At 46.1% G+C, this 12875-nt stretch overlaps 1 protein-coding gene across 1 annotated transcript in view; it reads left to right on the forward strand.

Moving 5' to 3' along the window:
- MCF2L2 (MCF.2 cell line derived transforming sequence-like 2) overlaps positions 1 to 12875 on the forward strand; it is a gene marked incomplete at its 5' end in the record, with an annotated part of 214247 nt that overhangs the window by 75674 nt on the left and 125698 nt on the right. Inside the window, 2 exons of the mRNA XM_081329835.1 lie at positions 221 to 340; positions 3004 to 3120. Of these exons, the coding sequence (XP_081185961.1) occupies positions 221 to 340; positions 3004 to 3120 (237 nt within the window). The remainder of the gene's footprint in view (positions 1 to 220; positions 341 to 3003; positions 3121 to 12875) is intronic.

Below are 12875 nucleotides of genomic sequence, written 5' to 3' on the forward strand. Positions count from 1 at the left end.
AGGCCAACCAAGAGTCACAACAGACAGTATGAAAAACTGCTGTATTAGTATAAGAGTAATTGCACGGATAGCATTAAAGTGGCGCTCTAGTGCCCAAGCTTGGTCATGTTGGTGGTCTTGGCCTTCAAGGCTTTTTTTCCTCTTCTTCAAAGGGTGGAAGGGTATTTTCAGTGCGCTACGGATTTAGAACAGATCCCTTTCCCTTTTCCTGTCTTTTTAGGGAGCGTTTCCCGGGAATTTGCAGTTGGTCTTTGTCCTACGGCCGTCCCGTTTCATCCAAAGGACGATCGCTGACATTGGCATTAAGCTGTATCGCGATGACTTTAAAATGAAGGTACCGGTAAGCACTTTTCTCCTCTGATTCTGCATCTCTCTGGCCTCCAGCAAATGTCTCTCCCCTTCTCTTCCCTCTTCATGTCCTATCCAGCAGAACTCCAGTTAGTCCTCGACTTAACGACGGCAACTGAGGCCAGAATTTCCGTTGCTAAGCGAGACAGTTGTTAGCTGAATTTTGCCCCATTTTACAAGCAGTTGTTCAGTGAATCACTGCAGCTGTTAAGTGAGTAACACGGTTGTTAACTGAATCTGGCTTCCCCCTTGACTTTGCTTGTCAGAAGGTTGCAAAAGGGGATCGCGTGACCCCGGGACACTGCGACCGTCATAAATGTGAACCAACCTGCCTCCAGAAGCTGTGAATGCTCCCAACACTGGAAGTTTTTAAGAAGAGACTGGACAGCCGTTTGTCTGAAATAGTATAAGGTTTCCTGCCCGAGCAGGGGGTTGGACTAGAAGACCTCCAAGGTCCCTTCCAACTCTATTATTATTATTGTTGTTATTGACACTGTCATTGTTATTATTTATTTCCTAGCTTCCAAATTTCGATCTTGTGACCACGGGGAATGCTGCAATGGTCATAAGTGAGAAAAATGGCCATAGGTCACTTTTAACAGTGCTGCTTTAACTTCAGATGGTCACTAAATGCACTGTTGTAAGTTGAGGAGAGTTTGGGTGGAGAAAAAGAGGTTCAAAGGACTATTGAATTGCAGTTGAGCATCGGTGATATTTTTGAATAGTCCCTGTATAGATTTAGATTTAGATTTTATTAGATTTATATACCGCCCTTTCCCGAAGGACTCAGGGCGGTTTACAGGGCATTTTAAAATCACATCAATATAAAATACAAAGTTAAAAGAGAATTAAAAGATTAAATTATCCCTGAAAATAAAACCCCAGTTAAAATTCTCAGCCTGGGTCAGAGAGCTCAAAGAGCCAAGTCTTCAGGTCCCGGCGGAATGAACGCAGGTCAGGGGCAGTCCTCAGCTCCACGGGCAGCTGGTTCCAGAGGGCAGGCGCACCCACAGAAAAGGCCCTCCCCCTGGGTGTTATCCGCCAGCAATCTTTTACCGGTGGCACCCTGAGAAGACCCTCCCTCTGCGAGCGCACTGGACAAAGGGAACTTGATGCTGGCAGCAGGTGTTCCCTCAGATATCCCGGACCCAAGCCATTTAGGGCTTTATAGGTCATCACCAGCACCTTGAATCTCACCCGGAGGGCAACCGGAAGCCAATGCAGCTCACGGAGCAGAGGTGTTACATGGGAGTATCAGGAAACCCCCATCACAACTCGCGCGGCCGCATTCTGCACCAGTTGTAGTCTCCGAATGGTTCTCAAGGGCAGCCCCATGTAGAGAGCATTGCAATAGTCTAAACGGGAGGTCACGAGCGCATGAGTGACTGTAACTTGACCTATCTTGACCGTTGGCTTAGCAATCATTCAAAGTTAGGACAGACCTACCTTGGGGCTACTTATGACCTGGATTAAAAATTACTCTGGTCGGACCTCCCCTCTATGGTCATGTGACTGAACAGCTGCATTTTGGGCTGTTTGCAGCATCCTGTGATCATGTGACTACATTTTACAATGGTTTTCTCTGTGCCCATATGAACCATGTGTTTGCTTAATGACCACTGCAAAAAAAAAGTAAAATCTGGTGGGTCACATGACTGACCTATTTTACAACTGTTACAACTTACAGCCATAATGGACAGGCTCCATGATGGTCATAATTTGAGAACTACCTGTCTATAGTATAAACCCTGTATATAGAATAAAGCCAAACACTTCGTTGAAAAGTTCTTAGTAGCCCCGACTCACCGATGTGTTAATGTTGTATATTCAGTATTATTACAGGTAGTCCTTGACTTAACAGCTATTTGTTTAGCGACCATTTGAAGCTGTGTTAGTGCTGAAAAAAGTGACTTGCAACTAGTGCTCGCACTTATGACCATCAGTAACATCCCACAACGATGTGATCTCCAGTTGTAACTTCCCCAGGCAAAGTCAAGGGGGAAGCCCATAGGAAAAGTCATACGTATAACAGAACAACCTAGTTGGAAAGGGCATTGGAGGTCTTCTAGTCCAACCCCCTGCTCAGGCAGGAAACTCTATACCAGAGGTCCCCAACCTTTTGGGCCCCAGGAACCGGTTACGTGGAGAGAGGTTTTTCCATGGACCGGAGGGCGCGTGGTTTTGTGTGCTGCCTGCATCCCGCAGATGGGATGCTTGTTTGTACGGCCTGGTTGCTGGCATGATGCGGCCAGGTACCGGTCCATGGACTGGGGTTTGGGGACCCCTGCTTTATACCATTTCAGATAAATGGTTGTCTGGTCTCTTCTTAAAAACCTCCAGTGATGGAGCATCCACAACTTCTGGAGGCCAGTCGTTCCACTGATTAATTGTTCTTACTGTCAGGAAATTTTCCTTAGTTCTAGCTTGCTTCTCTCCTTGATTAGTTTCCATCCATTGCTTCTTGTCCTGCCTTCAGATGCTTTGGAGAATAGCTTGACTCCCTCTTCTTTGTGGCAGCCCATGAGATATTGGAACACTGCTACCATCTCACCCCTAGTCCTCATTTTCATTAAACTAGACATATAAATTATATGTCAAGATTTATTGGTAGAAAGATTTTCTTTATACCCTTTTGTTATGTTTTTTCTGGTGCAGATCATCATGTTAAATTCAATATCTGACTTACATGGTTACATCGATACAAGTCAGCTTACTCGGGAGTTAGGAGGAACCTTGGAATATGGACACAGTCAGTGGATACACCATCGGACCGTAAGTACAATAGTAGTAACTGTCAGGTTCTTTCCCAACTTCTAAAAATAGAATAAGACCGATAAATGCTAAGTTGCTGTTTCTGTGTCTGTATGCCCCAGTATTTACTGGAAAATGTGAATTATGCTAGACTGGGAAATATAATCATCATCATCATCATCATCTGATTTTTAAATAGGAAGCTTTAAAAAAGCAAATTGTGATACATGTATTTTGCTGTAACGTATGAATAGATTAGCTAATCTAATTTTTATGTGTTCAATTTATGTGTCTTCCCATCTCAGATACGTGATTCTGGATGGCCCACAATTTTAAAAGAAGTTAAAAAATGCAAATATTAAAAAAAACAAAGAATAAAACAAAAGGGGGCTTGCTGACCCCTTTTGCATTTCATTGCTGTCTGCTCCTCAGACTGGTTATTCTGTTAAATGAGAAATAATATGCAGCCTGAGAAGCAGAATATCACATTTGTTTCCTGATTTGCAATAAAGAACTGGGCAATAGTTTCAACTTATGATTGTCCTCTCAAAGTTCCCCATCGCTAGTTGGGCCATGAGTGAACAACAGGACTAAACAGAAATGGTTGAATGCTTTTTTTTTCTTTGTGTGTCTTTGCAAATGGAGCAGAGACATTAGAAGCAATTTGCTGCAAAATTAAAGACATGGAGGGAAATCAATACAGGCAGTCCTCGACTTTATGACCACAATTAAGCCCAAAATGTATGTTGCTAACCAAGACAGTTCCTAAGTGAGTTTCGTTTTGCAATCTTCCTTGCCACATTTGTTAAGTGAAGCACTGCGGTTTTTAAGTTACTATCTCGGTTCTTAAGTGAATCGGGCTTTCCCCATGGACTTTGCTTGTCATACAAGGTGATCCCATGACCCCCGGACACTGCAACCGTCATAAATGTGAGTCAAGCACATTGAATGGTTATAAACCAGGTAGTCCTTGACTTACAAAAGTTCGTTTAGTAACCATTCAAAGTGGCAAGGGCAACTTTAAAAAAGTGACTTATGACCATTTTTCTCACAACCGTTGCAGCATCCCCATGGTCACCTGATCAAAATTTAGATGCTTGGCAGCTGACTCATATATTTGAAGGTTGCAGTGTCCCGGGTCATGTGATCACCTTTTGCGACCTTCTGACAAGCAAGGTCAATGGGGAAAGCCAGGTTCACTTAACAACCGTGTTGCTGACTTAACAGCTGCAGTGATTTACTTAACAACTGTGGCAAGCAAGGTCATAAAACAGAGCAAAACTCACTTAACAAATAGCTCACTTAGCAACAGATATTTTGGGCTCAGTTGTGGTCGTAAGCTGAGAACTACCTGCAATAAATTCTAAATGCAGCTTTCATCTAGGTCAGGGGTAGGCAAACTTGGCTCATTTATGACTCGTGGACTAGAATTGCTGGCCCACCATGGCTCAGCTTGGAAACCTGTCCCTTTTCCCTCAGCATGGCTGGCTCAGGAATTCTGGGTGTTGAAGTCCATGAGTCATAAAGCTGCCTAGGCCTAGGCCAGGGGTAGGCAACCTTGGCTCTTTTATGACTCGTGGACTTCAACTCCCAGAATTCCTGAGCCAGCATGGCTCAGCTTGGAAACCTCCCTTTCCTCTCAGCATGGCTGGCTCAGGAATTCTGGGAGTTGAGTCCACGAGTCATAAAAGTGAAGTGGCTGACAGACCACTCAAGACAGCTGGTAACTTCAACAGGTTTATTAGAACAGAGCAACTAATAACAGAGACGTTCGGCTTTTTATAGTCTGTAACCGGCTGGCTGGTCCAATCAGCGGCCGGTCTTTTCCCGCTTTGCTTTCCGCTCCAATCAGCTTTGCGGAGCGTCTGACAGCTCGGTTCCTTGTGGCTGTATTGCTCTGACAGCTGAGAGCTGTCAGCCGGTTGCGCCTGCGTATTGTCGGGAGTTTTGACAGCTGTCAAAACTCCCGCGTGTTCGGCTGTCAACGCTTTACCTCAAGTTATAGTTTTAGTGAATTGGAGTCAACACATTAAAATAGAACTATTTACATACAATACACCCCTTACCCCTCCCCTGGATCGTTTTCGCCCCCGTGTGTTTGTTTGTTGCTGCCTCCCCATTCGTAGTCCTGTAGGTAGGCAGGTGCTTTCTTAATTCGGCTGGATCGTCGAGGGGGTGTCTCATTTCCCGGCTCCCCTTCCTCCTGTGGTAGTGGTGGTCTTGCCTCGTTGTGGGGCGGGGTGAGGTCGTCTGGTATGAAGGGGGGTATGTAGGGGTGTTGGTTTTGTGATGGGGTGAGTTTTGCGGTTTGCGGTTCCGTAGCTGATCGATGTGTCGCCGTAGTTGTCCCTCTGTGTCAGAATGAATTAGGTATGAGATGGGTCCCGTTTGTTTTATTATGACCCCTTGTATCCATTTTTGGTTACCGGAATAACTTCTGGCCCAGATGGTTTGGCCCGGTGAAAAGGTTCGTGGTGATGGTGTCGGTGGCTCTTGGTCATTTGTTGTCCTGTCTGGGTGCAAACGATCTAACCTTGTTATCAGCCTCCTGCCCCATCGTAGTTCCGCCGGCGTTTTGCCAGTGGTGGTGCCTGGTGTGGTGTGTTGGGCCAGGAGGAATTGGCTGAGTCGCCGGTGCCAGTCTCCTTTTATAAATTTTTTAAGTGCCTCTTTGGTGGACCTTACCATTATTTCTGCCATGCCATTTGTCGACGGGTGGAACGGCGCTGACGTCACCAGTCTAATAGAGTTCCTCGAAGCGAACATCTGAAATTCACGAGAAGTGAATTGTGGGCCGTTATCAGAAACTATGACGTCAGGAAGGCCGTGTGTTGCAAAAACTTTCCTAAGTGCTTGTATCGTGGAGTTCGTTGTTGTTTTATTGAAGGGTATCACCTCGAGCCATTTAGAATAACTATCAACAATTATTAAGAAATTCTGCCCACGTATTGGTCCAGCGAAATCTAGATGGATGCGGGACCATGGGTTTTTTGTAGTTTCCCATTTGTGGACTGGGGCGTGGGGTGGCTTGCTTCTGGTTAATTGGCAAGTGTAGCATCCCCCTACGTGTTCTTCTATGTCTTTATCGATCCCTGGCCACCACACATAGCTTCTAGCAAGCAGCTTCATTTTTACCATTCCTGGGTGTCCTTCGTGAAGGGTTTTTAATGTTTGTTGTATGTTTTTGTGTGGTATCACCACCCTGTTTCCCCATAGGAGGCAGCCTAAATGTGATGTTAATTCTAATTGTTTGGTAAAAAAGGGGCGGAAAATTTCCTCAGGGCACTTATGTGGCCATCCTGTTGTGACCCATCGTAGGACCCTGCTGAGAGTTTTATCCTTAGCGGAGCTGTCAGCAATGATTTTTGCTGTGAGAGGGCATTCTGGTAATTCAGCGATAGCAAGTATGTTGCCAGCGGGGGCTGGGTCAGGGTCGTGGTGTTGTATAGGAAGTCTGCTTAAGCAGTCTGCATGTCCCAGTTCCTTCCCCGGCTTGTGTACCAATTTGTAAGAGTATGCTGATAAAAAGGTGGACCAGCGCAGGATTCTAGGGGATAATATTTGGGGGGTTGTTTTGTCCCAGGTAAATATGCCTAATAGGGGTTTGTGGTCTGTGAAGATAGTGAACGGTCTACCATACAGGTAGTCATGAAATTTTTTCACACCGGCGACAATGGCCAGTGCCTCCCTATCAATTTGCGCGTAATTTCTTTCAGTTTTTGTAAGGGTCCGGGAATAAAATGCGATAGGTCTTTGCGTGCCATCCTGATCAAGGTGGCTCAAGACGGCTCCTATCCCGTACGGGGACGCATCGCAAGCAATGCAAACGGGAGCGTCCTCCTTGAATAGGGTGACAGTGGAGCTTTTGCAAATGATATTCTTAAGTGACTGGAAACTATTTTCATGTACCCTTGTCCAGGTCCAGGGGGTGCCCTTATCCAATAATCTATGTAGTGGTTCTGCAATTGTAGCCTTGTGGGGAAGGAAGGCGTGATAGAAATTTAATAGCCCCAAAAACGCCTGGAGTTCTTGTTTGTTCTTGGGGCTGGGGGCTGATTGAATAGCTTTAAGTTTGTCGTTGGTAGGATGGATGCCCTGGGCGTCGATTTTGTACCCGAGGAATTCCGTAGAGGGAACTCCTATGGAACACTTTTCTCTTTTTAGTTTAAACCCGGCTGTTCTGAACCGCTCTAGCACAGCTGACAATCTGTCAGCTAGAATGGCTTCTGTTTCCCCGGCGATGAGCACATCGTCAAAGTAAGGGCAAACCCCGGGGATCCCCTTTAAGGTTCTTTCCATGATGCTTTGAAATATGCCCAGGGCTGCCGAAATGCCGAATTGCAGTCTTGTCACTTTAAATGCTCCGCGGTGTGTGACAATTGTCTGGGCGACCGCGGTGTCATCGGTCACAGGCAATTGCAAGTACGCCTGCGTGAGGTCTAATTTTGCAAAAATGGCGCCGGAGCGGATGGAGGCGAGGACGTCTCTCACCGCTGGAATGGGGTAAGAGTGAGCGTTGAGCGCTAGGTTTAGGGTCGCTTTATAATCAGCGCACAATCTAATTTGCCCATTAGGTTTTGCAGGGGTTATGATGGGGGTTTCCCAGCTGCCCCCGTCAGTAGGTTCTAAAACTCCTAGCTTGACAAGGCGTTCCAGCTCGTCCTCAATTTTTTGTTTGAGGGCGAAGGGAACCCTCCTGGCCCTAATTTTGACAGGTTGTATGGCGGGGTTTAGGTTAAGGGCGATGGGAGGACCTGTATATTTGCCCAATGAACCATCAAAGACGTCTGCATATTTTCTGCAGACGGCTTCGAGGTTTGAAGTTTGCACCGCGTTGACGCCAGTAATGGCAATGCCTAAGGGGCTAAACCAATTTAACCCTATTAAATTCGTGCGATCCCCTTGGGTGACTATTACCTCTAGGGGCCCCTTGAATTTTTTATACTCTACCCACACTCTGGCTTTACCCTTAAGCTGTATAGGTGTTTTCTGGTAGTCCGCTAGCTGCACTTGCGGGGGTTCTAACAGTATTGCTTTTTTACTGCGCCTGCAGATTTCCCTGTACGTTTTAAACGAAATTAGGGTTACTGCTGATCCTGAGTCCACCTCCATGTCACAGTAGACTCCCTGAAGCTTTGTTTTAATTTTTACCTTAGGACTCAAATGGTGCACCCTGTCTACCGCCTCCACTAACCCTTCTGGGGACATTCCCTTACTGGCTCGGGTGGTGCTCGTACCTGGGGGGTTAGCCTCCACTTCATGCAGATTGTCGCGGGGACGGCTTCGGCAGACGGGTTTAATGTGGCCAGTCTTACCACAATTGTGGCATTTTGCGCTCCGGAACCGGCAGTTGGCCCGGGCATGGTTGCCCCCGCAGCTGGCACAGTTGTTGCGTTGTTCTCTTTGAGCTGGAATGAAATTTCTAGGTTTAGGACGGTCATTGTTGTCACTCCGTCTGTTTTGCCTTCTCTCCATCCGGCGTTGTAATGCGTCGGTGTCTGTCAGATCTATGGATTCTTCGTCACTGAAGGACGCTTCGTCCTGATGGACACTTCCTTGGGGTTCGGCCGTAGTTCGGGCAAGGGTTCTCCTGTGATTGTCTTCATACGCCAAGATCTCCCGGGAGACCTCGGCGAGAGTCATATCAGGTTTAGACGTGATTTTTTTCTTGAGGCGTTCGTCCCTTAGCCCGATGACCACTTGGTCCCGGATCCGATCTTCCAGGTCAGGGAAATTGCAGCTCCGCACGGCGTGCCGGACTCCTGCGATGAAGTCGTTCGCAGCTTCATCCGGCCGCTGTCTTCGCTGGGCAAACTGTACCCGCCAGTACAGTTCCGAGCGGGCCGGCATGTAGTGTTTGTTGAGCCGGTCTATGAGCTCGGTGTATGGGACCTCGGTGATCGGCACGGGGCTGAATAGCCCTACAGCAGCATCGTAAACTGGTGGACCGCTGATGTAGAGGAGCGCTGCGACTTTGGCTCTGTCGTCCGTGATTTTACTGACGAGGAGGAATCCCTCGACCTGCCCCAGATGCGACTCCCATCGCTCGGGGTGGCGGGTGTCAAACTCCCTCACTCGTCCGAAATTGGCCATGCTGTCTGGGTCCAGTGGTCCGCTTCGCGATGGAAGTTAAAACTTCCAGTGACTAGCTTTGCCGGCCTGGAACTCTCTTCCTGGCTGTGACTTCAGCTCTGGGAAGCGGATCCCATCCTCGTCGCCAGTGAAGTGGCTGACAGACCACTCAAGACAGCTGGTAACTTCAACAGGTTTATTAGAACAGAGCAACTAATAACAGAGACGTTCGGCTTTTTATAGTCTGTAACCGGCTGGCTGGTCCAATCAGCGGCCGGTCTTTTCCCGCTTTGCTTTCCGCTCCAATCAGCTTTGCGGAGCGTCTGACAGCTCGGTTCCTTGTGGCTGTATTGCTCTGACAGCTGAGAGCTGTCAGCCGGTTGCGCCTGCGTATTGTCGGGAGTTTTGACAGCTGTCAAAACTCCCGCGTGTTCGGCTGTCAACGCTTTACCTCAAGTTATAGTTTTAGTGAATTGGAGTCAACACATTAAAATAGAACTATTTACATACAATACACCCCTTACCCCTCCCCTGGATCGTTTTCGCCCCCGTGTGTTTGTTTGTTGCTGCCTCCCCATTCGTAGTCCTGTAGGTAGGCAGGTGCTTTCTTAATTCGGCTGGATCGTCGAGGGGGTGTCTCATTTCCCGGCTCCCCTTCCTCCTGTGGTAGTGGTGGTCTTGCCTCGTTGTGGGGCGGGGTGAGGTCGTCTGGTATGAAGGGGGGTATGTAGGGGTGTTGGTTTTGTGATGGGGGTGAGTTTTGCGGTTTGCGGTTCCGTAGCTGATCGATGTGTCGCCGTAGTTGTCCCTCTGTGTCAGAATGAATTAGGTATGAGATGGGTCCCGTTTGTTTTATTATGACCCCTTGTATCCATTTTTGGTTACCGGAATAACTTCTGGCCCAGATGGTTTGGCCCGGTGAAAAGGTTCGTGGTGATGGTGTCGGTGGCTCTTGGTCATTTGTTGTCCTGTCTGGGTGCAAACGATCTAACCTTGTTATCAGCCTCCTGCCCCATCGTAGTTCCGCCGGCGTTTTGCCAGTGGTGGTGCCTGGTGTGGTGTGTTGGGCCAGGAGGAATTGGCTGAGTCGCCGGTGCCAGTCTCCTTTTATACATTTTTTAAGTGCCTCTTTGGTGGACCTTACCATTATTTACCTCAAGTTGGACTTCCGGTGGCTGCGCGGCGACGGAGACAGCCTTCCCGGGCTGCCCGCGGCTCAGCTGAGTGATTTTCGCCCGAAACAGCGCCGATCAGCTGTTCGGGCGAATTTGAAGCCCCCTCCTCGGGAGAAGAGGAGGGGGTGAGGCCCCAGGTAGGGGTTGAGTTCTCCGGGGCCGCCTGAGCTTGCAGCTTGGGCGGCCGAAGGATCGAACTCCCCCGTAGCCTGGGTCGCTCCCAGCTGGCCAGCGCCTCTGCTCCTGACTTTATGGAGCAGAGCCAGGCGTCTGCGACCACCCCTGCCTGAAGGAAGGACTATGGAATAAAAAGAGCAGGCAGAGCGGTACAAGAGGAAAAGGTGAAGAGGATTATTTTATTCTACTCTCGAGCTTGATGGACTTTTTAAACTCTAAGTGAAAGTGCGTCACAATTGAAAGTAAAAGATGGCGGCTAAACCTCCCCCTAAAACTCTTCGGAGTGCTGGAACTTCCCCGGTGCAACAATCATCATTGCAGGCATTACATCCTCCTGATGTAGTGACATCGAAGGACTTACGAGATGCTCTGGATAAACTTTTGGAATCAATTAATCAATCAATGGGTGATAAATTTGCACAGATGGAGGAGAAATTGGAGAAACTGGAGGAGAGAATAGAAGAGAGGATGGAACAGAAGTTCAGCGTGATGAAGGTAGACATTTTGTCTTCAGTGTATAAAGTGGCTGAATGTGTGGAAGATTTGGATGAAAAAGTCAAAGATTTGACTCAAAAGAATGCCATATTAGAAGCAAAAGTATTGGAGAATGAAGATTTAAGAGACAAAATGGATAGAGAATTGAGTCTTGCTCAATATTTCCAGATGCAGTTTGCCATTAGAATCAGAGGTTTAAAGGAGAATATTAAGGAAGATCTAAAGCAGCTGGTTTCTGAGGCTCTTGAAGTGGTATTGAATCAGCCAGCATCTGAAATAAAAGGAGGCATGGATAAAGTGTATCGTGTGAACTCATGGATTGCTAGACAGAGAAAGTTGCCTAGAGATGTGGTGGTTTATTTTTCAAAAAGGGAAATTAGAGATGAAGTTATACAAGCTGCCTATGATACTAAAGTCGTGATTGCTGATCAAGAAGTTCTGGTTCTAAAAGAAATTCCTCCAAAGATTTTAAGGAGAAGGAAGGATTTTACATTTCTTGTGCAAGAGCTCAAGCAACGAGATATAAGGTTCAGATGGGAGATTCCAGCTGGGTTGATGGTGATGCATGAAGGTAAAAGGTACCGTCTGGTTACTGTGATGCAAGCGCGTGATTTTTACAATAATGTTTTAAAAGCAACCCCATTAACACTTCTGGAAGCTGCAAAGGGATCTGGAGAAGGAGAATATCAAGAGGCTGAAGATGGACAGACAGAGGAGAATGGTGCTGCAGGAGATCAAGTTATAACACTTTTGGATGATCCCAGAGAACAGAGGGTGACGCGTGCTGCTTTAAAACGCTCAAAAAAGATAAAAGAACAAGATCAGCAGAAGTCTATGGAACTTTCACAACGTACTTACAGCCAAGTAGTGGGAGGTGGGAAAAGATTTGGGTGAGGAATGTAAAATTTATATAAGTTTGAAATCTAAGAGAGAATTTTTATAAAATGTTTTATAGATGGTATTTAGATTTTAAAAAGCTAAGCATGTATCTGAATTATTAGCCTAAATCTTGGAGGTGCGGTGATAAAGACGTAATATATTTTCATATTTTCATATATGGTAGATTTGTAAAAAGGTTAAGGCTTTTTGGATAAAAGTCTGATGGAATATACTAAGTTGATGTTGAATTTAATTACGGCAGTAAGACTTTTGATAGGATAGTACTGGAAAGCCGACCTGGTCGAAATGGTGAAGATTTCGGCCTATTTGAAAGATTACTTGCAGGAACGCTATATTATGGAAGGGAGAAAATGGCTTGAGTTTACTCAGAATAAGTATAGGGTTAAGAAGTTTTATATTTGCATAAGTCTTCTTTCTTTAATTTTTTTTTCTATATTAGTTTTTTTATATATATTTATATATATTTAATATTACTAAGGTTTGTTTTATCCTATATAAGCTAGAGAGTGATAGATTTTAGAGTTTATGGTTGTTAGTATATGGTTGTTTATGATTGTTTTTTTATATATATATACCTTGTATTTAGCTCTGGGAAGTCGGGGGGGGGAGGGGGGGAGGGGGGAGAGGAAGGGGGGGAGGGAGAAGGGGGGGAGGGGGGATTTTTTAAAGGGAAAAATTGTATGTTAAAACTTTTTAATAAAACAAAAAACAAAAAAAAACGCTTTACCTCAAGTTATAGTTTTAGTGAATTGGAGTCAACACATTAAAATAGAATTATTTACATACAATACAAAAAGAGCCAAGGTTGCCTACCCCTGATCTAGGCTAACACTCTCAAATATACAAAAATCCTTTGGTGTATTTCTTACCCTTGGTTTTCTCTTAGAATGTTCCTAGAAAATTCTGGTTTGGCATTTCAAGTAAAGTTACACTTCATTTCCCTCTGAATGGAAGAAG

Source organism: Vipera berus, assembly GCF_964194415.1.
Source record: "Vipera berus genome assembly, chromosome: 5".
NCBI classification, from domain to species: domain Eukaryota; kingdom Metazoa; phylum Chordata; class Lepidosauria; order Squamata; family Viperidae; genus Vipera; species Vipera berus.